A 27,401-nucleotide genomic window follows, 5' to 3' on the forward strand; every position below is an offset into this window, starting at 1 on the left:
TGCTGCGTGTCAACATGTAAACCCAAACTGTGTACACCAGCAAATACGCTCATCGAACCATATACGTATATATAAACACGGAAAACCAACAACAAATAGCATCCTCAATCTTGATAGGACCTAATAACTGACACAGTGATCATCTTCTTCTTGACACTAACACAACTCCCAGCCCAAGCGGCAGAGCAAGAACAGAAAACAAGAAGCTACTCCTTCATGCAATGCATCACACGCTAAACGTATCCAACACCAGTATTTATTATGCAGCGGGGGAAACTACCAGCGATGACATCAAACCAGCCCGGCATCCAAAGCATTCTTGAAGCTCCCACCAAGAAGAGACAGCAAGCTCCCACCGTGCACCCTCCCTTCCGGCACCACAAATCCGCAGCTCTTCTTCTCCTGGCTGTCGCCGCCACCGCCATCGCCACCGCCACCTCCACCGAAACCAATTGATACTGAGGACGACGCCGGAGACTTCATTGACAAGGGAACCAGAACCTGCGGTGGAATGTGAAGCTGCTGCTGTCCTCCAGAGTTGGAATGCGACTCGACGCTCTCCGAAACAGAGCTACTTCCGACTATGACGTATGAGGAAACAAGCCCTTGGAAGAGGCCCGCACCGATCAATCCCAAGGTCTCCCCAGCCTGGCGCTCCTGCTGAGCGGCCATCATAGTACCATGAGCTGCACAGAGTCCACTCCTCCCCCTTGCAAACTTGTCGCACCCTGAGGCCCACGCACACCGTTTCCCGCCACCGTGCGCTTTGCAGAAATCGGTTCTCCCCTGCGCACTCTTGTTGCATCCCTGGAAGTGGCATCGCTTCCCTCCACCGTGCAGCACACAGCAATCGGTGCGGCCACGGGCGCTCTTTGTACATCCGGCAAAAGAACACCTCTTACCCCCTCCATGAGCCACGCAGAATCGTGTGCCACCATGGACACTCTTTGGGCATACACCACCACCTTTGAAAAGGCATCGCTTACCACCACCATGCCCCTTGCACAGGGGTGTGCTTCCCTCGGCTCCTTTAGGACAACCCTGAAACATGCATCGTCGTCCACCACCGTGAGCTTTGCAGTACTTGGTACTCCCCTGTGCACCTTTCCGGCAATCAGGATACTGACACCTACGCCCTCCACCGTGGGAGATGCATAGCCCTGGCTGGCCCTCGGCGCTTCGGATGCAACCCTCTACGGTGCACCTTTTCCCCCCTCCATGGCCGATGCACAAACTGGACTTCCCTCGTGCGGCTTTGGTGCATCCTGGATGAATGCACCGGCACCCACCTCCATGAGCAATACAGAAATCCGTCTTACCCTCTACACTCTTGGTGCATCCAAGCATTTGGCATCTCCTGCCTCCTCCATGAGCTTTGCAGAAAGCTGTCCTGCTCTCGGCACCCTTGTTGCACCCAGGTCTCTGGCACCGTTGCCCACCTCCATGGCCAATGCAGAGACCAGATGCCCCCCTTGCACCTTTCGAACAGCCCTTGAACATGCATTTCTTAGGACGACGATGATGATGATGAGTTCTTTGAGGAACACCAGCTGATGAGTCAGCAGCAGAGGAGTGACCAGTGGTACTCTGGTGAAGCTTATGTTGAAGACGATCATTATCAGTGGATGCATCAGCTCCAATATCTGATCGATTAAATGTCCCTGGAACATCTCCCATACCACCAGAACTCGTCAGCCTTGGGGCAAATAGGAGAGCTGGCATGTACCCGCCCGAGTTTCTCTTGCCTGATTTTGAGCTCTCGTCAACAATTGGAATCATGTGATGCTTTTCCATGGATGTTTGCTTGGACTTAGAAGAGGAAGTTACTATGCCCCCTGCATTGACCATTGATTCCACATTTCCTCTTGAAAGTCCCAGTTCTAACATGCCATTATCGGTTTCCAGGCTCCAACTTTGGTTGGTGGAAGTGGCAGGTTCTCTTGTTTTGCTTGTTCCGTCAGCAATGCAACATCCTGAAGTATAAGAAGTTGGACTTGGACCCAACCCAAGAACCAAACGACAACCATCATCCACAGCAGAAAGCTCATGATTGTTCTGAGAACATACTGTTCCACCAGTTCTGCTGGTTTCATAGCTTGAGTGGTTGAGACACAATGTTGTGTGACCCAGGATGGAGCTTGTGCCAGATCTTAAGAAGTCCCCTGCTTCAGTCACTAAGAGACTCGTAAAATGTTGCTTTCCCTTTGATGGATCTGTCATGTCGAAATCCATCATACCCATCAATGGCAAAATGCAAAAAAACTGAGTTTTGGTGAGAAAGAGGCTGCAGAAGGAAGACCAGAAGGCAGAGGACTTCCAGCTCTATATTCAGTAACTCATTTCTAGAGGTTTGGCTTTAAGGATGATAGAGTATGTGAAATGAAAATATGCATGGAATGTCAATTTACAACCTCCACCAGTGACAAAGTCTGAAGTGTCTGCTCTGTCCATTACTTATTAGTTGATCTCAAAGAAAATTTATGAGTAGAGGGCAATCAGACTTTGCAGCATCCACCAACAGCAAACCTTGGCATGTCTAATAGAATTTACTTTATGCCAAAAAATCATATTAGTTTCTCTTGTTATGATGGCAGCCTGAGAGGAGTAATATTTTGGAGCACATTTAAGGCTGCATGATAAGAAAGAATTGAGGGAGCTCCATTAAGCCAGCATAGGGGGGGAAAAAAGACTAATACTTATGGAACATCATGGATATAATATTGATGACTAAAGTATATGACATTAGATGGTGCACTTATCAGTTATTGAGTTGCCAAATCTGCAAGCTAAAAGTACTCTTGCATATGTTTGCAGATTCTGGCAATCAGAACTGAGAAATTGATAACTTTATTGACACTTGCAATTCTAAAGCATCATCAAGTATCAAACAGAGAATTTTTAGTCATGATCTATATTGCATAGAAAATTCAACCATTTACCCACTTAATCTTCAGTTTTTTCTAAAACCACACAAGTCTACTAGCAAAAAATACAGCAACAAGTGTAGATATTTATCCTCCCTACCATTAGAAAAAACATAGGAAAAGAAGTGCCGTATTATTTTATGATAAAATCAAAGTGGTTAAATTTTCGAAAGCAACAGATAACCCAGTCATCAAACTAATGATTGTCATCTAAATTGCTCTTTACAGAGCCATAAAACATTCTTTGCCGAAACAAATTCTCTTTAAATATGCTTGCAGAATTCCAAGTGATAGTTATCATGTTTACCCTTAAAGAAGCACACAGCAGTTTTGCAACATACGAAGAGTTCCAGTCATCTGTATTTTGATTAAAGAATTCGTAAAACATCACACCAAGTTGGGTGTTTACATGGAACACAAACCAATTACAAGTGAATCAGAAAAAGATAATTTATTAACTTCATCCTAACTACACTCAGAATAAATTAAAAAAATCGATATCTGTTTAATGTTTAAAGGTGAAGCTACAAAAGTATACTATCATTTCCTGTAATTCGGCTGAGGATACATATGCAGAGTAGACATGACTATGAATCACAGTTCTCCTTAAACTGTCCACCATGAAGATTTAGCATCTATCAAGTCCACATATTTTTTGTTTCTAGTGCAAAGGTGTGAGGGTCTTAACCCAAAATTAAACATCTTATAAAGAAAAGAAGTTAATAAAATTAAAACTCATGAGGTGTAGAGTTTTAGGATTTGTCTTACACTTACCAGAAGTAATTTTTTGATAAAAATTCCCTGAATTTGTTCAGAATACGAAGTAATTTAAACTTCAGGTGTTCTATCTATCAAAGGGAAGGAAAAAAAAGGCTTCACAGGGGAACTCCAATCGATGCTATCGAATAGATGCACACTATTATGAATCAAACCGTGAATCCACTTTTAGATATTCAAGTACATAATAATGAGCTACACAAGGCACGCATGCTTGCTATCATGAAAAGGAGTATCCAGACGCTCTACTATGGTCTAGAAAGAAGACAAGGGGAAACAGAAATATGCTTTCAGGATCCAAGGGTTTCACTGATCTCGACCCTGACGCAGATGGATAAACTTCCTCTCACTGAAAACATGCATCGTGTACAACCCAACCACAATCTATAACTTGTAGCGGCACATCTAAAAACCTTAAGATGCTATTCCAAGAAAGCGCTCTCTTTGGTGACTGAAAAGGAAAGAATCGCAACGCATCTTCAACATCCACACGATTCTAGAAGCTCCAATCGAATCCCATCATAAATTAGTCAGACCACACCCGCAGACTACGAAAAGAACCCTAATCTTGGCGACGACTTGCAGGAAATCACAAAGAAACGAAGAGGAAACAGAAAAGAACAAGACGGGTGAAGGGGGAAGAGAGAAAGGGCGGACCTGAAGAGAGAAACGCAGAAAAGGTCTCAGCTTTTCCACTCTCCTTCTCCCTCTCAATGGCGCGCGCGGAGGGTCGGAAAGGATGCCGAGAGGAGACGAAGGGAAGGGGGGGTGCAAAGTTCGACGCGAGTGGCGCAAGAAGCGAGAAATGGCGATGGCGAATGCCGCCGTTGCCCTCTCCATTACTTCCCCGTCCAGTGATTTAGCCAATTTTGACGCCTTTCCAGTAATGGAGGGGGTCGTGCCGCGTCGACCTGCGACGCGGTCCACCGGGACGGTGACCCGACACGAACGCGGCTGGCGGCTGGCGGCTGGCGGCTGGCGGCTGGAGGCGGCTAAAACCCAACACACTGCCCATAAACATGAAACAAATCATCACCCAGGAAGTAAAAACAAAAAAACAAAAACCAAAGGGTGAATTCTTCTCTCTCTCTCTCTCTCTCTCTCTCTCTTCACTAACATTAATTGTCGATATCAATAATAAAATGGAAGAGCATTAATCATCCGAGTAAATCTTTCAAGTGACCCCATCAATTTCTTTCCTCAAACTGAGAAGCATAAATGCAATTATCAGAGTAAAACTACTAACTTTGTGTGGTATCAGAAGGTATAGAACTGATAATGAGATCAAAGTGGTGGAGAATAATATGTTAATGACAAGCAAAGGGAAAGGGAAAGAATGTGGAAGACATTCATATAAATTTTTGTCTCGGTTTCCATCCTTCTTACACTTTAGAGTTGATCACATACAAAACATAGAAAAATATTTTGTTAGAGCTAGCATCATGTTTACCAAAAGGTAATTTTGACAACCCAACAAAGACAATAAAGCGGAAGAATAAAGCGACAAGAACACCAGATTTACGTGATTCGATCAATAAACTTTGACCTACATCCACGGACGAAAGAGGAGCAAATCACTACTATGAAAATGGACTATTACAAATGCCTTAGGAAGATGTTCCTAGGTTATAAAACACCCGAAAATACTAAACAAGAAAAATCAAACTATAAGTCCAAACTATTTAAATGAGTATGGACTTAAACCAAACACTTAGGTTTTTCTTGTGGTACATCTGACTTTAAAGCTCAAACCCTTATTTATAGTTTCAATACGAGATAACAAATCTGATTTTCCCGATGTAAGACTATGGGACTTGCCAAACTAACATGTTTTGTATATGATCAACACACCATGAATTGATTGAATCAATAAAGAATACATGATGAAAGAGAATGAGATACCAAACTTTGCTTCATGTATGAATGTGGCATGTGTACTAAGGTGGATCAACAAGAAGTTTGATAGGAGGATTCCTAGATTTGATGCATGCAAACACTATTGAAAGCATAGAAAACTACACTGCTCTGTACAATCTGCAATAATTCTGAGATATCATATGCAAATAACTGATCAACTTGGCAAAGAAAGTTTGTAGAATACTGTGAGATGCATGCAATCATTGTCATATTTTTGCATCACAGTGATAAGATCAAAGAAATCATTGATCTGACTTTGTATTATTAAGTTCTTAGTAAGGTGGATTCCTGTCATTGAACATGGAAAGCAACAAAAAACTTTATTTGTTCTTTGATCTTTTATTATGGATGATTCAACTCTTGGTTGGCACCAACCTTCTCTGTTTTGGCCTTTGGAATCATGTACAGGCCATTCTCCTCACATCCTGTATAATAATGTTTTCTTTATAAAGCTGAAATCTTAATCATCATCTACTCCATTTTGTTTAGTGATGTCACTCTGAATGATCACACATATTTCCTTGTGCTGTTGGAACTCACAATCAATGCAATACCTAATTTAATTGAAGTTAAGGGATCAAGTGTGATAAGCTAACCTCTGCTTGACTTTTTGATAGCATTGATATGACTTACATATTTGCTGATGCAAAAAGGATTGATATGATTTGTTGAGGGAAGATTAAGTTGAAAAGAAGAGTGCACATGTTTGAGAGACAATATGATCATAAAAAGTGGCCACAACAGAGAAAGAGTGTCTTAATTTAATGAAAAAGATGAAATCTAGATATCTAAGCATGACACTGAGTGAGGAAACCCATAAGCAACTGCAGTTCAATGTGTAGCAACAGCTCTAGAGAACTCCTAGAAGCAGCACTTCAAATAAGGTTAACCTAAGATGCTCATGCTCAATTGCAGATTCCATATTGTTAACATGATCGAATCATATTAATTTTATTTTTTTTGCATTCATTTGTTATAAAAAAAATTATTGACGTCTTAGTCAACCCGATGTGGTTCAAACTATATGGACAGGATTGTCTAAGATGTCTTCGAGGTGAAAATGTCGAGCTCCCAATATATTACTTATACAAAGAGCAAGATCGAGTGAAGTTTTTCAATTTGACACTTTCGACACCCAAGTTAGTAATTCGAAGTAAGTGAATGTGAACGCAAGTAGTCGAAAAGTAATCACCCCTTTCATTGTGTTGAATATCAGCTTTTATATCTAATCGTAAAGAGACGAAATATTTTATGAAATAATCTATAGGAAGACAATACCTAATCGCCTCTAACGTCCCCTTGGTCTTTTATCTATGCAAGTGACAAGGGGAGACAATCTATAATTGTTTGTCTTGGACCCTTATCCATATGGGTAGATAAGAGGAGTGTGGTCTTTGTCTTCTCCTTTCACCCTAGATACTATGTGGAAGCTACGTGTTGGGCAATTACTATTTGACGATGCTCTCCCTATCACTTATCCCTCCGTAAAGGTGCTAGTCATAGTTGCATTATAAGCCAATCACGTAAGTGATGACACGTGTGACATGATATACACTATTTTATATATATTATGATGTTCATGGATTTGTTCAATAAGAATCAGATCGTGATGATATCACAATAATAAGATCGATTCACCTTTAAACAAAGACCTCAATAATTCTGGTCATAGGTTGTTCGGGAGGAATATCGAGATAATCAGATAGATTGATATATTGTATGCATATCCATATAATGGAGGTAGTTGGTCTCATAGCTGCTCGTATGGGGATACTAGGGATATAATGTAGGTGTTCATTGGAGAATAAGTTCGCTGGTTGATCATCTCACGAAATGTTGGATGGTGCCTTATTGTCAAACAACGATTCTATCGTCACAGTAGTATATCTACTCCTTAGACTTGAGATACCAAATATGCCCTGTATGAGTACTCCACTCTTTGACACCAGACTTATAGGTCTGAAAGTTCCAAGTCTAGCACAATCGGTCATCGGGAGTGACAATTAATCTTACGAGGGCTATTAAATGTCGATAGAGGATCATCCTCTCTCAATATCATAAGAGGAATATCCCATGTATTTTTGTTTAGGCAAATCCCTAACTAGGGTCTTTCGGGTTGAAAGAGAAAGAGTTCTCCGGGAGAATCCAATTAGAACGAAACTCGAGTAGAAACCGTATGGGTCTGACAACACCATGCTCGGTATATGGTCTCTAGGGTATTAGATGGACGAAGGAGTATAGATATATGGTAATTAAGGATAGACATGTCCAATGGATTGAATTTCTTTATATTATCTCGGGACTACGGCGTAATGACATAGTACGTCCATAGTCAATGAGTCGAGTGAATTATTATGTAGATAATAATTCAACGAGTCGAGTGAACTGAGCAAGAAGAAGTTCTGATAGGTATGACTCACGACCAACTTAATATTAGGCCTAGCGGGTCACATATATGCTAGGTGTTAGATGAATAGAGGTTCAGATATGAGATATCTGTTAGAGCCTTTATCTTATTGATATACAATAAGCCCATGAATTATTGGATCCTATAAATAAGATCCAATAAGAGCCAATGAGAGATTATTGGTTAGAGACCCACTAATCTAAGGAGCTTGGGTAGTTGGATGGATATCCAATACCCAATATAGCAGGATCCATTATAGTTAAGTTGATAAAGAGTCTCTATAAATAGTCTCTATAAATAGGAGAGAACTTAAAAGGCCATGGGTTAGGTTTTTTTTGTTATCACCTCCTATTCTCCTCTCCCCTTCTCATTCTCAGCCAGCAACCCCTATTTGGGGCATATGGACAATAAGAAGGGGCGGCAGCACCTTTTTAATTGTGTAGTGCGCACGAAAAGGAGATTTGAGTAGTGATTCAAGGAGCATCTTCGTAGCCTCTACAATATGGATCATCAGAGAGAAGGATAATTGACCTCTTTTACCCTCTCTCACAGATCTATAGGAATCCAAGGATATACGATCTCCCTAGGTAACACAACTTTCTTATATATATAGTTTTTGGTTTCATGGGTTTTTGTACATCAATCTTTCAACAATAATAAGAGACTTGTTTTTTTGTAGAAAATTCTGAGATTTTTGTTTTCTGTTCTTCTGCTGCGTACGTGATGTCGCCCCAGATTTTCCAACAAAAGGCAGGCTTCAAGGGCTCTTACAAGAGGAATTTGAAGTGTAACGTCTAATTTATCTAAGATGTTAAGCGTAGACTTCCACAATTGTTCTTTAACTTTGAGCGTTAGGCGAATTTTGATGGGGTCAAATAGCATCTGATCTGTGCCTCGAATTGACGACCTCCGTCCCACGACAAGGGGTCACCCCTCATCGACAAATTATCCTCAATAGCATGTCAATCCTTGTTGACGTGAACTCGATCCTCCTTTAAGTGTGGAGGCTGACAATAATATGGATCTATTACTCAACCTTTGTGGCTTGATGGTGACGAGAAGAGAGGGTCGAGTGCCCGACCTCAATATATGGGGTGGATTTAGGTGTCAGGTTTCTCGACCTCTATACCTCGGGTGGAGAGCAATTAGATTTCTCAACCTTCTTGGTTCGATGAGAACCTCAAGCAAGAGGTGCAAGAGATGTTATTAGGTTTCCTTACCATCACACCTCGAGCGAAGGGGGTCGGGTTTCCCGACCTCCACACCTCGGGTGGAGGAGGGACCTAATCTCCATGACTAGGTGATCGAGATGTTTTGACCTTTATACTTTAGGCAAAGTTAGGAGTTGGGTTTCCCGACCTCCATAACTCTAGTGAAGGAGGGACTTGATCTCTATGTCTTAGGTGGAGGAGGGACCCAACCTTCATAACTCAGGTGAAGGAGATGATCGAGATTTCCCAACCTCTATATTTCACGCAGAGTTAGGAGTTGGGTTTCCCAACCACCACACCTTGAGTTGAGGAGGGACCTGATCTCTACGACCCGAGTGAAGGAGAGGATAGTTCTAAAATAAATTTCACTAGTGTTTAGGCTTTTAATATAGTTCTCAAAATATATCAGAGATCAAACTCATTTAGCTCTACTGACTACCTCAACAATCGACATTGGTAAGTGATCATCTATAAAATATATACTTTAAAAAAAATAAAGACGAAGCTTTCTTACCGTCAAAACTAATTCAAATATAAGCCCCTCGAGCGAGCAATTTGGTTCAAAATGTCACTGTCACAATCAAGATACTGTAGAAGAATATTTTTGAAAAATTTGCAACCTAAAGAGGAATACAGCTTGTTTAAGACCGACAAAACAATAGGATTAACCAAACCTTTTACTTCTTTTTATCCTTTTGTGACGTTCTAAAAAATGACAAAGTACAAAAAGTTAATCGCACATGAGCCAGGTTAAAATTCTAGGAAGAGCTAAGCTCGCATTTACTTGTTTAGTAGTGTTTGTACCCATGTATTATATACAATCTTAACATTTTTAATTACAGTATTGATATTTTGATCTGCATAAATCTTGTATGTTCTCATCGCTTGAGGACCATTCATCACTCTTTGTTGCATTCTACATGCTTTTGTACATCATCAGTTCCATCGCTTTGCATTCTTCAACCCTTTAGACTTTGCTTTTGCTTGCTGAAAAGCCACCATTTTCTGCTTCTTTCTGGCAGCTTTCATCTCCTGTATAAAGGGGGAAATATCCAAAATTGTGTCAGAGAAACATGCTTCCTGCTTTGAGCAAGCCTTTCTTTCACCTCCATAATCGGAAGTTCAGCAAACTTTCACCTTTGACATCTTAGATTTGGCTTTTACTTTTGGAGCCCTTTCTTCAAGTTCAGCCTCGCGCTCCAGTTCTCTATCTCTAGCCTCAAGGTTCTTTTCCAGATAATACTGTTAAAAATAATAAAGGAAATTATTAATGCTTCTATTTGACTATAAATAAACAAAAGAAATTGACTAGCATTGGGAACAAAACACAAATCAGTTATTTGGAAAGGAAGCTCAAACTCGATGATATTCATCCAACTGAAGTTCAAGATTTTAAAGGAAAATTAGGACTTGCAGACCTAAGATGGAAAAATCATTAATTCATAAAACTTTCCATGACAAACACCCTCACCACAATAGCAAGGAAAGCAGTAACAAGAAGAAGGAATACTAGCCAGCTAACCAAGCACCATGAAAATCAAGGGTCAGACCATATTTATAGGAGACAATCACTTTATAATTCCTTATCACTTCAATGCCCAAGATTATGATAGGTTTAAGGCCGTGGAAGCAAAGAAATTGTGATGAAAATGACCAATGATAGATCTACAATCAAAATCTTATGTTATTGAGCAAGTCACTAGTACTGTTGATGGTCTTTGTAAGAAACAGAAGATATTAGAATATCTTGGAGTGAGGAATATGATAAAGCATATAGATAGCAGCACATGGATATATAGTCCATCTACTCAAACGAAAAATTTTGAGTAAAATATTTTACATTGTAATCTCCTGCATAGTCTTGCAGGGTTTCATCTTTCACCTCTACCACTCTATTGACTATCTGTCGTATGAAATAACGATCATGAGAAATGGTGATAACAGTTCCCTGGTACTCAGATATAGCCTCCTGTTTCAGACTCAAAATAATAACAAGTCAGTTAACCAAATAATCTATAATATATAGAAGTGTGACAAGGAGATCCAAGGTTGAAAAGGCACCTCTAGCATCTCTTTTGATGGTATATCTAAATGATTGGTTGGTTCATCCAAAACTAATAATGTAGATGGCTTCACCATAAATTTGCAAAAAGCAAGTCGTGCCTGCAACCAAATTGAAAACCACGAGTCAGAATACCAAGCATAAAAAAGGGCACACCCAGTACCCAATGCACGAGTCAGAATATCAAGCATACAATGCATTAAGAACCTGTGGACATAGTGCATATGCAAGATGCTCCTTTATGCAGATAAATATAGTCAATAGGAGATTAACTAATACTCTATAAGAAATGAAGGATAAAACTAGCAGGAACCCTTTTAAAACAGATACTGCTTTGCTTGGTTCTAGTCTTTAAGTGAGAGAAGAAAAGCAACACTTCATGGACTTCTAAGTATTAGTTTGTGAAACTCTTTGTCTTACAAAGTCAAGGATCTTGTGAAGCTACAACTGATGTGCACAACAATTAAACTGCAGTTGCGAACTTGTTATAATTTGTATATTGTTGTTACACATAAATATGTAGCTACACTATACTATAGCTTATGTACTATTACATCGGCAGTAAACCAACAAATCTTCACATTATCAAGACAATGCAAATCCTTGAGAACAATACAGATGTCAACAGGTTTAGTGTAACAGTTTCAATACATAGACAAAAATAATTGAAATAATCTAGCTATGATTGAATCCATCTCTCCTTTACAATCAAAATGAGTTCCAGTGAATGAAAGAAAAAAAGAAAAACAAAGGATGGAATGAAATCGAGAGTAAGGAAATAATATTTCCAGGTTGCATACCTTTTCTCCACCACTCAAAACGAAAACTTTTCTATCAAGCATATTTGATTTGAAGTTACAACGACCAAGGAGACCTTTTATGTCATCAATTCTCCAGTCTTCTGCAGCTTCTTCAACTGTCTCTAGCACAGTTTTCTCCAGATCAAGTGCTTCTGCCTGTTAATTGTTTTTGTGAATTAAACACCTCTTTGCAATTATTAAAGAATACAATAACGCCAGAAGGGTTCATTAAGTCTAGTTGACTATAAAACACATCCTTCAATTTTTCAAACCAACATACTATTGTGAAACTGAAGTGATGGATTTATCACAAAATAGAATTAATGAAGGATGCTATTCTCATTATCACAAAATTGTTAGTATTTATTTTTTATTTCCGTGACCATCAATATCCTGGCATCTTGTGTGCTACAAGTTTGTGTCACCAAGAAACTGGAGTGATGGATTTCAAGCACTGTTAACGTACCTGGTTTTGTTCAAAATAATTTGGCAACACATTATGCTCCCCAAGCAAAACATCACCCCCTTGAGACTTCTCCAGTCCCATAATAAGTTTAAGCAAACTGCTCTTTCCGCAACCATTTGGCCCGATAATAGCTATTTTCTCACCCCTCTCAACTAAAAGATTTGCCTTTTTAAACAAAACCTGCCACATAAAAAAACACATCAGATAAGAAAAATGATGTTCCTAATATACTTGTAACTTCTCTTTGCCTCAAAGAAAGTAAGTCCTTATAGTTAAGCACTATACTTCCATTGTCTAAGAAAAGTTACCTTACCTTATCACCATATCCAAAATTTAGGTTCTTAATGGTTAGGACTGTTCTCCCACTTCTCCCACGCTCTGGGAATCTAATTTTTAATTGCTTTCTCTGAAAAGGCTTCTCAACTTGTCCTTCTTCTTTGAGTTTCTCCAATTTCTGGCAACACATCAGCATGAGTTAATTATAGCACAAGGAACAAGCATGACACACTACTCAGTTTCAAGAAACTAGAAACAACATGACACAGGATGTGCTAAGTAAGCAAATTACATTGGTATTGTAATAATCAAAGGCCACCTACATGTCAATATTTAATCTACTGTATTAGTAACATATACTCGAGGCCTTCTATTTTTCAGCTTTTAACCCACTCTATTAGTGACATATTCCTATTGTACTATTTATTATTAGGTTGTTTGTGCATTTTATAGTGATAAGAGAACCAGTTTGTGATTTCTGAAATCAAAGATTTTCGTCACCAAATTGGTATGACAAATAGTTACTACTCGAGTCACTAAATGAAGCATTATCACTTCACAAATGTGATGCAGTGCCTCCAAGATCTAACTGATACTTGGAGGGAACAAGATCAATAAGGTCTAACACATATAGTATTTGAAGAATGTTCAAGGAAACAACATCAGTAGGTACCTTCTCTTCACTGGATGCACGTCCAGCATTAACTCCAGCTCCTAATCTGTTTATCAAGTCTCTCGTGTGCTCAATCTCCTTCTGTTGCTTTTCCCATGCCACGTGTTGAGTTTCTACCCATGCTGCTTTTGCTAGCACATATTCAGAATAGTTACCCATAAATGTCCTGGACACTCCCATATCTGTTTCTACCATTTTCGTGCACAGTTGATCAAGGAAAGCTCTGTCATGGGATATAATAACCATGGGCACATCTTGCTTATTAAGATAGCCTTCCAGCCACTCGATTGCATCCAGATCAAGGTGATTAGTGGGCTCATCAAGCAGCAGCAAGTCAGGATCCTGCAATTACCATGATTTATATTAAAAAATCCACCATCTGTACTAGCACAAAATGCATGATGCATATCATTAAGCATGAATTGACAACAAGCAGTAAAATCAATACCAAATATAAAAAAACCAGATAAGAACTCAAGTATTTGTAACAATAGAGCAACATTAAAAATAGTAATGATATTCACAATTAAATATTCACATTTTAAAGAAAATGGCATGTTGAGTAAGAGGTGACTGAAGAGAGAAAGAACAAGAAACAGATAAGATAATTTGGACAAGCAAGCTGAAATGGACAAAACACTACAAATGAATCAGAAGAACCTAAATCAATGAAAAACAATAGGATTATTTATCACAAGATAAGCTGAAGTTTCACAAGTAAATCAAGTTGCACAATTATTCCCTAGATTCAGATTTATGATGAAACAAAAAAAATCAGCACTCTTTTTTGTTGTGATTAAAATGAACATACTAAAGAATTAGCACATATGAACTATCAAATCCTAGAAAATGTTCTTAAAACGCTAACCAAACGTACCTGAAGTAGAATTTTCCCAAGAGACATTCTCATCTGCCACCCACTGCTGAATGATGCTACCAACCGATCAGAATCCTCAGGCGCAAAACCAAGCTCAGGCATCAACTTACTAATTTTCACATCCACTTGATCTAGGTCCAGATCCTGTGACCGCCTCTGAAGCAAGTCCAACTCATCCAGCAACCTCGCCATCAAGCTCAGGTCCTCTACAGAGCTCTCCAACGCTTTCTGGACCTTCTCCAACCTATCTGCAACCTCCGCCTCCTCCTTGAAAACGCTCAAGAACTCCTCTTTCACTGTCCTGTTTTGGCAAACTTCAAACTCCTGGCTCAAGAACGCGATCTTCATATTCTCCTTCGCCTTAACCACATTCCCGGAGTCCGGCTCCTCCAACCCGGCGATAATCCTCAGCTGAGTGGTTTTCCCGGCACCATTCACGCCGACCAACCCAACCTTCTCCCCTTTCTTCACCTCCCAGCTGACGTCCTTCAGCAAGGTCACACCTTTGAAGCTTTTACTGATATTCTCTAACCTAACCCCCGACGAGACGCTCGACGCCCCAGTGCTCGACTTCTTCTTCCCCTGCCTCCTCGACGCATCATCCACGGCGCTCTCCGAGAAGAGGGATTCGAGGTCTGCGGCGGTGTCGGCATCCACAACGGCCGTCTCCACGGCGGCCCTGGGGGAAACGCGGAGCCTTCTGATCCTAGAGCCAGCAAAGCCAGTCCTTTTAACAAACGACGCACCGAATCGCCTATTCACAGCGGGAGAAACCGAGGAGGGACGGACCCGCGGCAGGATTCCTGCCTTTCCGGCGTCCAAAAGGGGCGAGCCCGACAGGAATCCCGATCGGAGGTCGAGGGTTTGCAACCTGGTCGAAAGATCCATTACCGGCGTCAAAAAGAATCGACCTTGGGCGAAACCTTGCAGGGGAAACAACGAAGATTCTTCAAGCAGTTCGCCGTAAACTAGGGCTATAAAACCAGGGACTCACGAAGAAGATTTCGATGGAGGGTAGCGAGTAATCCCGCGAGCGCTCTCCGCGTAGAGAGTTCACCGGGAAAACCCAGCGCCCATCGCATATGGTTTGAGCTCAAAACAGATACTTATAGCGATCCATCAACCTCTTCGCTTTTGTAATAATTTATAAAATAATTGAACTTATACCCCTGCCATTTAACTAAATCACAGAAAGACCGAGACGATCGAACGGATGATTCGTGATCTTTTTGTCGGAGAATAGCTATTTCGACGGGTGCGATGGGGAGATGGTGGTTCTATGATTCTTTTTGCGATCGAGGGTAAAGAAATAAAATAAAATGAATAATTGTGGAGAAGGAAAAGAAGGGTGCAGATAAAACCGCAGGGTGCTTCAAGACTCGTGCTACGATCGTAGACCACTCGCGGGGAGCCACGTGTAAGAGTTGGAGCTCGTGGCTTGCGTCCTCCACGAGTTCGATTCCCGCATCCGTATCGACGAAGCATAACACCCGCAAAAAAAAACCCCTATTCCTAAATCAATTAAAATGATTCCATCTGGGCCTAAATTGAGCCCAATAAAGATTGGGCTGGACTTGTTAGGACCAAAAAAGTTGGACATAAGAATCTTAACCTTGGATGTAATATAATGAAAGATCAAATGCGTACGCTTGGATCAGCTAAACCGCGCGAATCTTGAAGTAAGTTCTGATCGATGGCTAAATCATCGCCCGTTGAATCAAGAAGATACAACTAATGATGAGGCATTCGTGGAAGTCCGTCGAATGAAGAAAGCCTCCTGAACCCTGCTTGAGCTTGGATAGGCGATCGGCAGCCGCTGCGTAACCCGAATCCAAAGAACAATTTGATATTGACTTCAGCTACTTAACTCTTCCGGTTAACTGCTCCTAACTACTTGCCTGGCCCTGCGAAGATTAGATACCATGACGGTTCGCGTGGCCCACCACCGATGTCGTGGTCGAGAGTGTGGGTCCCAAGTAGCTTCACTTACGACCCCAAGGCTGGCCACCAATGGGAGGCCGTATTCCTCTGTTTGATGTCTCGTGCCGTATCACACCATCTTGTGCTGTGACCTGATGAAAACGATATATCTATCCACATCATTAGCTTGTCGACACGCGGCCACAACGCGGGTCGGCATGAGGAGCCAATCAAAAACCATCCACGGTTGCGACCCTCACCCCTCCACTGGTACCTGTGAATACCCAAAGACTACAGCTGTTCCACTCGACAGACTGTCTTCCTGGCCTCCTCATCTTCCACGAAGCATAGCGGAGCCACTGTTGTCCTCTTCTCCTCTCCTCTCCCATCAATTACGCGCAATAAATACGATGCTGAGGGTGGGTTCCAAAGTAGTTGCTCCTCGGCCTACAACTCACCCCTTTGAAGCTGCGAAGAAATCCCCCATGGGCGATTCCAAGGAGGTCACTGCTCAAACTTTTCTTCTTCTTCGTTTGTAGTGCTCGATCTTGATTTTGTTTGGGTTGCAGAGTGATGGTGGTAGCGGCAGGTGGATGTCGGTGCCGGCGTTTGGGGAGTGGGACATGAAGAACGGGGTGCCGGACTACTCCATGGACTTCACCAAGATCCGGGAGATGCGGAAGCAGAACAAGAACACCTCCCGCGCCAGCCTCGGAAACGACGACGAGCTCCGATCCGGCACCACCAACAAGGAGGAGCAGGAGGCGCCACGCCACAGCCTTCCCGAGCCCGACCTACGCCGCCCCATCCACCACCACCACGGCTCACCCACCGTACTTTCGATCTCCCTCTTTACTTTTCCTTTTTAATTTTCATTTTTTTGGGAGAAAAATGTTGGAAGTAATCACTTAATTCTCCGTAGAAAATATCGATAGATTCACATTTCAGAAATAGCCATGAAACTTAGCTTGAAGAACACGGCTGCGTATTAAATCCGTGGCCTGCACAAAATAGAGATTTTTGTTGGGAGTGGAATGAAATCGTGGGAGAGGAATGTGAGACTTGAAAACCATGCAATGTAGCTAGTAGAAGTCATCGGCCATTTCCAGACCTGGAATCATGGAAGTGGGCGAGGCCTTCGGCCGTAGTGGGACGGTGGCCCATTTGCGCGTGGTGGAGAAGCTGACGGAGAGATGAAGCAGCCGGTGGGGGGTGGCAAAGCGATTGGCTCCGGTATCCCATGCATTGATGGGATTGATCAGAGAGTGTGGTGTGATGGCCCTGTGGAAATTTATGACAGATTAATGATTGATGTACTCGCACTGACTGCAACAAGTACATTGTGACATGTTGGGAGAGGAGGAGCAAAAGTTACCTGTCTATCTCATCGTTCGTTCCAGGGAAAGGGTGCTTTTTCCTCCTTCAGGAAGAACCAAAACATACTAGTCTGGCAGGCAGATTACTTTGTCCCTGCATTCATCATTATATAGTTTCAATAATCAAAGACACATATGCATCTTTTTTTAGCTATATGAAGTCTAAAAACTCGATAAGACTTGGTTTACTGCTCTAAAAGTAGGAGCTTCTGTGATGCTTTACCTTATCCGTATGCTTTTCTTCTTGTTTGTGGTGCAGGGGAGGAAGAAGTTTATGGGCTACTTCCAGTGCTGTATAGGAGCATGAAGCAGTGGCCGTCTGCGTTCACGTAGAATAGTTTGTGGGTTGCGTGTTTCTCGGTCTGCCCTGCACACTTTGGGTGGCCTTATTACCTTGTTGCTATTGGCTAAGAAAAAAGTTGTATGTTGTTGGAATCTTAACTATTAAGTGCCACTATGCGTGCCATACACGGAGCTAAACCTTGAGGCGGCTATGTCCGTTGTACTATGCTGCCAACACTTGGATTTGGCTGGACAATGTGTCGATGAAAATTGAGAGATTCCCAGCCCAAAGTGTTCCTTGTCTTGTATATTTATGAAAAAGTCCTGCTCGACAAAAAATAGTCCAGTCACTCGATCTATTAGTTAAGTGAAGAACGATTAAACATAGCAGCTTTACTCACGGTGTTGCCATGGATGAATGTTCTTGTATCTCTCTCTCATGGAAGAACCAGCAAAGACATAATGCAACTTTCATTTCTTTGCAAAGCCCGCAATCTTAAAAGCACTGTGGGATGTATTTCATGTACCTGGAATGTAGCATGGTCAGAGTTCAAACAACGTCTCCATGAATGATCTCAATCACAAAATGTTGCTCGGTTCAGTTCTACAGCAGTGCAAACTTTTCACCAGTAGAAGCACTGTCATACAGTAGTATGTTTAATTCTAACCCGAGCAGGAATACAAGGATGACAACAACTCCTAATAAAGTAGAGCTCAACTCAAAACTCAGACCCAGCTGCCATCCCTTGCAAATCCATCGAGGATCAACCCAAGAACCACAGAAATCCTTTGCTTGATTTACACCTTCTTGATGATTTGAACTACATCCTCGTCTTCGAGTTCATGTTCCTGAAGCGTTACACGTAGGGCAAGGTTCACAAATTGATATGGTCTTGACACGTGCAAATTTTAAGAGTAAAAAGGGAGTACCTTGCCAACTCTCTGTGGTTTATGCTTCGCACTTGAACCCCAAACTAGTGCACTGCATGGTTCAATTAGAAAGAGATTGATCATGCGGATCATCCTGAAGAACTCATAGCAACTAAAAGAAACAGCAGAAATTAAATGAATGTAAGAGGACTTACTATTTGAACTGTTTGACCATGTCCTTATGAATTCTATTACAGAAGTCTTCAACGGTTGTCCTCTTGGAAGATAGGATGACAGGGTCCTCGTAATCTGGGTTCAGACCCTTTGGCTTTGTGTAAATTCGAACCAGATCAAGATATTCCCATATCTTTTCTAAAAGACCATCAAGATTCCACTCCAGGTGAGCACTGTTACACGATTACAAAAGAAAATAATTCATTCTGACTTCAGCGACTAGTACAACTTCAGACAATTCTAATAAATTGAGGTGGTAACACCATTGTTAAGGATAAAGGATAAAGGTTAAAACATATACATGTATAATAAAATGATACCTGACTGGACAGTAGTGAGGAAGCTTATCTAGGATTTCCAGTTCTTCGAGTGTAATCTGATCTATCTTGTTCACTGCATAGATGCATGGCATATAGACTCTGCTTCCCTCAATAACATCTATCAGATCATCTGCAGTCGCATCATACCGGAGAGAAATATCAGCATTATGTATCCTATATTCACTACATATTGCCTTAACTGTCTCAAGGTCCAATTGTGTGTTTGTGACTGTAGATGTGAAGTTGATGCCACCCTTGTCCTTTTTTCTGAAAGTTAAATTAGGGGGCTCCTTATTTAACCTGCCATTTGATCAAAGTAATGCATTTATATCTTTTCAGAGGTAATAGATTGTCCGCAGACAAAAAAATCAGTGTGGAGCTCTGTACACACACATAAGCATGTGTGTGTGTGTGTATATATATACAAATGCAAACAAACATTGAAACTATGCAAACAGCTAATGGCAGCACACAAAGCACGATAATCAAGAACTACTAATGCATCAATAGTAACTCAATATATTCATTAAAGCATATTTCTATAATAAAATAATTTTGATGCAGAACTACCAAAACTGCATGTTGAAATATTTTTAATCTAGATAGTAGTAGGCAAAGCTGCAAAGAGATGCAACACTGCTTTAACTTCTTGGGATGATGAAGAAGACATCTTTACATGGTGCTTCTAATAATTTCAATGGTTATTTGTTGTCCAAATATTATCTCTTAAGATAATATCTAAATAATGCACAAGAAGAATCCAAGTTGTTGATGATAATTCTCTATATAACCAAGTGGTACTCCACACAAACAAAACCATATGGAGTAACACATAAACTTGGTGTAGGTTCTGGCCTTCTGTGTTTCCAGTCTCATCCCAGATGCACCATAAACACAACAAGGTTCATGTAAGAATAAAATCATTTTCCATATTACCTTATGCCAAACCCCTCAAGTTCTTTCTCAATAAGCCGCTTGTGAGTTATTGGTTTGATAGCATCAAGAACAATCAAAATACAGTTGCACGTCCTAGCAGTACTTATCACCTGAAAAATCAAAAATTAATCAGCTAAATTCAAACATATCAGTAAGCAGGATAACAAAATTTCCAAAATACTTGGTAAACAATAGAAGTTCAGGGCAATGTGGCAATGAATACATGCAAAATAAGCTACCTCTATTTAATAACTCATTAGACATGTTATAAGTCCCCACCATGTGAAATCAAGCATTTGTCCTTAAAATAGTATATTATTACCTTCAAAATAACTACAGAACTGGTACAAAATAGTCCCACAATCCATTTTTCATATTCACCAAATTCCTAAAGAACTTTTGCAGAGAGCATGACCTTTATTTGGTTAACAATCTTACTTCTCCACCTTTTCCTTATTCATGAAGGTTGTTATTCAGAACCATTTGTCTCATTGTCCATGTAGCCCAACCCACTCCTGTCATTCTTGTATGCTAAGCCACCAGCCACCTAAGTTAGTTCTTGCCAAACTCTAAAGATATTGATAAATAACACATGAATTATTCCTACAATGTTCTTTGATGCTATAATCAGATATGCTTCAGATGTTATTCTCTTATGAGCCGACTTGTTTGTTACCCTGTTCTTCCTAATCGACAAAAAGGTGAAGAAAAGATATCTGATACCTCTAATAGAAATAGATTAAGTTTTACATGCTTCCTAATCAACTAATTAGGTTCAATGTCTAAAAAAAGCTATTTTAGATGTTAGGTGTTAAAAGTTTGACAAGTAATCATTGTGCTAATTCGACATCAAGAAATAAGCTATTTGACAAAACATCCATGCTCACTCTCACCTATGTATGTGGAAACATCCTTAATACTGCCTACAAAGTTCATTTTTGCAATAATTCATTGATTAAAAGAGATATGCACAAAAACATACACAATATTGAAATGTTGGGCATATTGCATACCTGCCTTCCTCTACCCTTTCCATCCTTTGCACCCTCGATGATCCCCGGTAGATCCAATAACTGAAGAAAACCAACACATTAGAAAAAAAATCATCTAACAAAAACCACAACTATGAAGTGAACTCTGTTAACTAGAAGAATCAATGACACGATAATGCAAGACAACCTAACAGGGGCTTGCAAACTGCAACGGGAGTTGTTTTGATTGCAAGCACTAATGTGCTTTGATCTTAAAATGCAAATATGTATATGCATGCATCTTCTGGTGGTGTGACTGGAAAACCAAATCAACTATATTAAGTAATAAAAGCTTGTGTTTCACCAAAATTTTATTTAGAACTAAAAAAAGAAGTTGGTTCAATCATTATCCATATTTTATAGAAATCCTCATGAGTGGCTAAAAAGCAGCTTCAAATATGCAATTTCATGGCAATTCTTTTCTGAATCAGAGGGGAAAAAGCCACTGTCCAGGATGGTGCTTGAGATGGGCTTTCTCGAGACATCTGGTTAGCATGTATAATGGGAATAGTCACATACTAAGACCTTGTCTAAGGCTGCAAACTATGGTTGCTGTTTGGAGTAAAAAATAGTTAAGATACATGGAATGTCTAGAAGAGCATATCTGATCTGCCATTAATTACTGCTGGCCACATCTAGAAGATCAGAAGGCAGTTGTGGCTTCTTATTAAAGCAGATTGGTTGGAGGGACCTAGTATCAGTGGCTGTAGGTTCAATAAACATGGTTGGATAGCAAGTTGACATGGCAACACTCGTGCTTGTTGACACTTAGCAGGAACTGAGTGATTGGCGCATTAAGGGCAGAAGGTAACAAGTAGATAAGAAACAAGGGAAAGGTTTTGAGGGTGGGGAATCATTGTTTACAATGCTGGGTGGATGCAAGTGGCATGTCCAGGTAAAGATTCATAAGATTAGAAGATTATTTGGAATCCACTATAAAAATTTAGGATCACGGTCAAATTGGACGATGAATCAGTTCTCTGAAGACATACAGAAAAGCACAAAATTTATTTGAGATCAGCCTTAACCATTGGAAAGAAACTTAATCAACCAAAATTTGGCTGGAACACACCAGAATCCGGTCCAGAGTAGAACTGATAAGAATATAGCCAGAACTGGTCGCAATTGGCTGAAACCATCAAATAATTGGCTAGACCGAGCTCCTACAAATTCCAGTATAATAGGTCGAGTATAGCTGGCTTCCCAAAATTTTTGGCTAGACCAAGGTCCAACAAAATTCCAGTATGCTAGGTAGGGTCTTCATCATGCAACACCCAACCATGAGCACCTCTAAATGCATCCGGTGAATGTAATCTGGAATTCTTGACTCTACATACTACGTGTATATAGTAAAACTCTACTGACTAATTAAGGTAGTCAAGGTATTGAAAGAACACAAATTAACATGACCACAGTTACAAATTTATGGTTCAGGGACAAATCAGATTTCAGGAAGTGCAGGAATCTCAATCAGAAAAAACAAAAAACACTAGCTCCATTTCATTTAATCAAGGAACAGAAAAATTGTAATTATTAGTCAAAGTATGTAATGGAGAAAATTCTTAAGCAGCATACCTATGTTCTCGCAATTGGTTACTTGAAGAGAACTATAAAAGTTCTCATAATTTTGTATTGTAATTAAGAACTTACTACAGCTCCATTTTGATAAAGGCATCTGAATCTTTAGTAGATCAGTTAAACAAGGTGGTAACTGTTAAAAAATTGGATAAGAACTTTTTAGATGTGTATTGGTTGAGCACACAAGAAGACCGCGTGATAGTTGGATCATCAGATATGCACTATAAGGCTACATATGCAAAGACCTATAATCTCAAAGTCTTAAAACACTTGCAAAAGGGCATTATATGGTTGAACCTAACTCTTCCGAGCATATGCAAAGTTTCACAATGTGTAATTTAAGAGCTTTAATCAGCAAACATGGAATTTGTTTCCAGACAATTTCTTTAGACTTCTTGAATTTAAAGATTAGTTACTACTATTTCCTTAAACTGAAAGACAGACAAATGATATGACACCAATATACTTGAGTATTTTAAAGTGTTAGGTGAGTTTCAATTGAGCTGTATCATGCTGAGATGGTATCAGCATGAGAGCTCAGGCATGCTATCTGTGTATGTGAGACAAGCATGGATCTGACGCCCGTAGAGTTTTAGTTGTGACATAACATGACAGCATGTACTAACATGAATGTGAGGGGAAAACTAAAACCACACAAAGAACAGTAGTAGACAGTCACAGTACAATACCAATATAATATACTGATAAGAGAGTCAATTGTAGAGGCATCATATATTAGAAATAAATCAACTTCATCACCACATGGCTCTAAAGACATCCTCAAAAAGCAAATGGACCTTTGTATTAATAGAATACCTGAATTTTAGCACCTCTGTACACGATCACACCCGGAATACAAGTTAAGGTGGTGAACTCATAAGAGGCAACCTGTTACATCAGAAATATTTCAAGATATCAATGCTTTTTTAAATCAAATTCACAACATGCTGCGTAGCACATAGAAAACACCTGCTATTCTCTTTGTACAATTAGTGTAATAGTTTTCGTCCAACATCACAGCACTGAGATTGATTTAAATAGGCTGGATCAAATATTGGGATCAGGTTTTTTTCTAGAACTGATCAAAATGCAGCTTGGATCTCCAAGATCCAGCCATACAAGTTTGACCAACTAAAACTAGATCCCGATGGATCAGCTCTAGGTGGATCCAGTCACATCACCAAAAAGATCTCCTAGAATTGGACCTTAACAATCACAATCAGGGATCCATGAGATCCAATTGGGATGTGGACAAATCCCACAAATCTTTGTTCTCATCAACAACATGCAACAATTTAAATGAACTCCTAGCAGTTCCCTCTTGGCAAGATTGATCCATCTTATAGGCATATGTATGAAATCAATCTCTTTGTTGGAGATCCGTAAGAGTGCCTTCTGCCAATAAAAGAGTAAACTCACCCAGCTTCTTTGTCTATATATGGTATACAAAATTTTCAGATAATGAGTTTTAGAATTTGGATGTAGCTGTTATGGTGCAATAATAGTCTGAACCTGCATGCTTGCACCTTGAACTGGATGACTGGCAGTGGCATCTTCTCAACCAATAAAAAAAGAAACAAAAGAAAAAAAATTCCACAAGATTGCTTCATTGAGGAGACAAAAGTTCGGAATGCAAAATGCTAGTGTCCCTAGTTTTACTAATAGATTAAAACACCCACTATTTAAATTACACCATTATATGGAGTCCTTTCATCCAGTACTCTGAAACAACAATATTAATTTAAGAAAAAATCAAAAAATCAAACAACTGTGCAAGAATACAAGTAGAAACACATACATGTAGAGAATTTAAGAATAAATAGAAGGCAAGGGACACCATAAAGTTATTTTCCAATCACAACCTAAAGCTACAGCTCATGACATGAGCAACCATCTATTACATTGACAAAAGAATGTGCATATATATATATATATATATATATATACATATATATATGTATATATACATATATATATGTATATATACATATATATATGTATATATACATATATATATGTATATATACATATATATATGTATATATACATATATATATGTATATATACATATATATATGTATATATACATATATATATGTATATATACATATATATGTATATATACATATATATATATACATATATATATATATATAGATATAATATTATGCAGCAAAGAATTTTGTTAGAAAAAGTGACACACCTCTGAAAATGTGCCTGTTAATTTGTTCAATAGTGTTGATTTTCCAACAGATGGAAAACCTACAAGACCAACTCGTGCATCTCCACTTTTAGTAACATCAAAGCCTTCACCAGCACCACCACCACCTTTAGAAGTAGGTGCCAAGAGCTCCCGACGTAGCTTTGCAAGTTTTGCCTTCATAGAAATAACAATCAACTCATTATACAACTGGGGGAAAAATATGGGGAAAAAACATAGTATTTATGAGCAATTGAACTAGAATGCAGAAGAATAGAATAGTGAGACTTTGAGATACATAAACCATAGAAGTAATTTCAGCAATTAGCTGCATTATACAGTAGGTTGCCATAAAAAAATTTCTCATTTTACTTCCATTTGCAGTATCACATTTTGTTAATTAGGATCTACTCAGCAAGGAAAACTGGAGGACAAATTTAACAGTGCTAGACAATGATCCTGCAGGTGCTCCAACTCAATGAAGCATTGATAAATGCCAATACCATCAGTTACCCTTCTTTTTGAAATTTGGAAATAAAAATATTGACTTGTTCTTATATAGTACAACATTAATTTAAATTGAAAAAAAAAAATTTGAGTACATCAATCAGAACAATTATGCTACCAATAACCAAGCAAGACCTTGAATGGGAAATTTTATATATCTAAATATAGTACTCGACACACTTATTTGAATCAACCTTTTAACCCATCAATTTAGATTTGTAATCAGAACCCAAGCCAAGAAAACATGAGCATAATAAACCATTTTTGCACAGATTCATATGCAAGAGTAGTATAGGTTTGCACAGATTCATGGCTGCATTTTGTTTGGGATTAAAATAAATCCAGCTAACCAACTTAAAGCTATTTTTTTTATTAGATTCCTACAGGGTAATTTGATGGGTTAATTTACCCTGAGTCATCAGGGTGGGAACACTTTAACCAGGTTAATTATGCTCCAGAAAGCTAGGAATGTTAAACCAATAACCATCAGTTCAACCCTCCCTAATGTTAAACCAAATGAAGCCTTAAGTTCAACATGAACATATAACTTACTTTGGCATATGCCTAACACTGAACTTATTGGAATAATCAATTCATATTTGTTTTTATATGAAAGTGGCACTCAATCAGAATGTAGAATGGTCAACAATATGGCTGACCAACCATGCATCAAAAAGAACTAGCCCACGTACATGAAAAAAACACATTACTGTTATCTGGAAAAGGAAGCCAAAAATCTTTAAATGGTAAAGAAATAGTAGCTCCTCATCGACGAGGGGAAGACAAACTCTTGGTCCATAACATGTCGTTGGTCATGCTTAGTTTCAGTCTCATTGTATGTATACTGACAATAGATCAGTTTATGATAGGGAAAAAGAGCTTCAATGAGGAGACAATAAATAGTAGAGAAGTGAATGTCTGTGCTCTAGATTGTAACCAACTTCAAACAGGCAGCGATATATGAAATAAAAGGCACCTTCAGCAGACCAAGGTGATGGGCTGTCGCTTTGTTCTTCTGAGTCCTTGCCATCTGCCAAAACAATATTGGTGGCAATATCAGCATCTCAACTCACAAGATCAAAATGCAAAAGACTTCAAACAAAGTGAGCAGGCAAAAGATCCCTAATAAGAAACCAATGCAACGCCTCCACGATCTATCTAATCCTCGTTCGATAGCAGTGTTCTGAATTGCCTCCAGTACACCTATAAGTCACCATCAAGATTCTACAACAGACGTCTATCAAAAATATGCGGGAGATTCAACCGTATAAAGCAAAACGCCTCCATCAAGAAAGAAGACAAAAACCCTACGCGGTGACGTAAGGCAAGAAATTCGATACACACAGACAAACACTTGAGAAACAGATGATCCGCCATCGGACTGGATTCGACTGGATCACGCCCAGTCAAAAGGAGAAGGCACTGAACCCCACAACACCAAGAGACTGATACATCTAGGGCGAACAACAAAGACGGTAGGAATCTTCGAAAGCGTGGATCGGGTTACCTCATCTTCGATATCCTTGATCTTCTGCATCACGGTAGCCATGGCGCCCGTCTGCGGTGTCGAGCTCGCGCTCGCCTTCTCCTGTCTTCCGAGTTATCGAGTCTCCGATGCGGCTAGATTGTGTCGGTAGCGATGAGCCGTATCGTTTCCCATCGCACGCACTCGTCTATTATACGGGGTTCGATTAAACCGGGCCGGCTAGGGCAACTAATTGGTTAGCTACATTTCAAGTTAAAAGGTTATGGTTACG

General features: G+C 39.8%; 4 protein-coding genes and 1 long non-coding RNA gene across 5 annotated transcripts; 1 reads left to right on the plus strand and 4 right to left on the minus strand.

The window, feature by feature from the left end:
• Positions 1-44: 44 nt before the first annotated feature.
• Positions 45-4,517, minus strand: LOC135595900 (uncharacterized). Its single transcript, XM_065087378.1, has 2 exons — positions 4,359-4,517; positions 45-2,629 (listed from the first exon to the last, which is right to left on the minus strand). The coding sequence occupies exon 2, from the start codon at positions 2,239-2,241 to the stop codon at positions 292-294; it is 1,950 nt and encodes a 649-aa protein (XP_064943450.1). The 5' UTR covers positions 2,242-2,629; positions 4,359-4,517; the 3' UTR covers positions 45-291.
• Positions 4,518-9,992: 5,475 nt separating this feature from the next.
• LOC103968625 (ABC transporter F family member 5-like) lies at positions 9,993-15,459 on the minus strand. Its single transcript, XM_009381901.3, has 9 exons — positions 14,391-15,459; positions 13,514-13,855; positions 12,878-13,018; positions 12,565-12,744; positions 12,099-12,254; positions 11,298-11,399; positions 11,077-11,205; positions 10,374-10,478; positions 9,993-10,268 (listed from the first exon to the last, which is right to left on the minus strand). The coding sequence occupies exons 1-9, from the start codon at positions 15,276-15,278 to the stop codon at positions 10,173-10,175; spliced, it is 2,139 nt and encodes a 712-aa protein (XP_009380176.2). The 5' UTR covers positions 15,279-15,459; the 3' UTR covers positions 9,993-10,172.
• A 1,059-nt stretch (positions 15,460-16,518) lies between these two features.
• On the plus strand, positions 16,519-18,368 carry LOC135595901 (uncharacterized). The gene is made up of 3 exons (XM_065087379.1): positions 16,519-16,813; positions 16,880-17,143; positions 17,946-18,368. The coding sequence occupies exons 1-3, from the start codon at positions 16,529-16,531 to the stop codon at positions 17,991-17,993; spliced, it is 597 nt and encodes a 198-aa protein (XP_064943451.1). The 5' UTR covers positions 16,519-16,528; the 3' UTR covers positions 17,994-18,368.
• LOC135595902 (uncharacterized) lies at positions 16,957-18,048 on the minus strand. The gene is made up of 2 exons (XR_010480702.1): positions 17,910-18,048; positions 16,957-17,780 (listed from the first exon to the last, which is right to left on the minus strand). It is a non-coding gene; the product is annotated as an uncharacterized LOC135595902 (long non-coding RNA).
• A 96-nt stretch (positions 18,369-18,464) lies between the features above and the next one.
• LOC103968627 (developmentally-regulated G-protein 3) lies at positions 18,465-27,299 on the minus strand. The gene is made up of 10 exons (XM_009381903.3): positions 27,152-27,299; positions 26,621-26,674; positions 25,141-25,314; positions 23,754-23,825; positions 21,342-21,401; positions 20,329-20,438; positions 19,393-19,692; positions 19,054-19,245; positions 18,899-18,950; positions 18,465-18,817 (listed from the first exon to the last, which is right to left on the minus strand). The coding sequence occupies exons 1-10, from the start codon at positions 27,191-27,193 to the stop codon at positions 18,767-18,769; spliced, it is 1,107 nt and encodes a 368-aa protein (XP_009380178.2). The 5' UTR covers positions 27,194-27,299; the 3' UTR covers positions 18,465-18,766.
• Between the last annotated feature and the right edge of the window lie 102 nt (positions 27,300-27,401).

Source organism: Musa acuminata, chromosome BXJ1-10 (assembly GCF_036884655.1).
Source record: "Musa acuminata AAA Group cultivar baxijiao chromosome BXJ1-10, Cavendish_Baxijiao_AAA, whole genome shotgun sequence".
NCBI lineage: Eukaryota > Viridiplantae > Streptophyta > Magnoliopsida > Zingiberales > Musaceae > Musa > Musa acuminata.

Bases quoted from the DNA above. Each gene is read 5' to 3' on its own strand.
- LOC135595901 (XM_065087379.1), top strand. From the start codon at position 16,529: ATGAGGAGCCAATCAAAAACCATCCACGGTTGCGACCCTCACCCCTCC. The intron at 16,814-16,879 runs GTCACTGCTCAA...TTTGGGTTGCAG, and splicing joins CCATGGGCGATTCCAAGGAG to AGTGATGGTGGTAGCGGCAG. The intron at 17,144-17,945 runs GTACTTTCGATC...TTTGTGGTGCAG, and splicing joins ACCACCACGGCTCACCCACC to GGGAGGAAGAAGTTTATGGG.
- LOC103968625 (XM_009381901.3), bottom strand. From the start codon at position 15,278: ATGGATCTTTCGACCAGGTTGCAAACCCTCGACCTCCGATCGGGATTC. The intron at 13,856-14,390 runs GTACGTTTGGTT...TGGTAATTGCAG, and splicing joins TTGGGAAAATTCTACTTCAG to GATCCTGACTTGCTGCTGCT. The intron at 12,745-12,877 runs GTAAGGTAACTT...TTTATGTGGCAG, and splicing joins ATTTTGGATATGGTGATAAG to GTTTTGTTTAAAAAGGCAAA.
- LOC135595900 (XM_065087378.1), bottom strand. From the start codon at position 2,241: ATGGGTATGATGGATTTCGACATGACAGATCCATCAAAGGGAAAGCAA.
- LOC103968627 (XM_009381903.3), bottom strand. From the start codon at position 27,193: ATGGCTACCGTGATGCAGAAGATCAAGGATATCGAAGATGAG. The intron at 26,675-27,151 runs GTAACCCGATCC...TTGTTTTGGCAG, and splicing joins TCAAGGATATCGAAGATGAG to ATGGCAAGGACTCAGAAGAA. The intron at 21,402-23,753 runs GTATTCTATTAA...GGTTTTCTTCAG, and splicing joins ACAGAGGTGCTAAAATTCAG to TTATTGGATCTACCGGGGAT.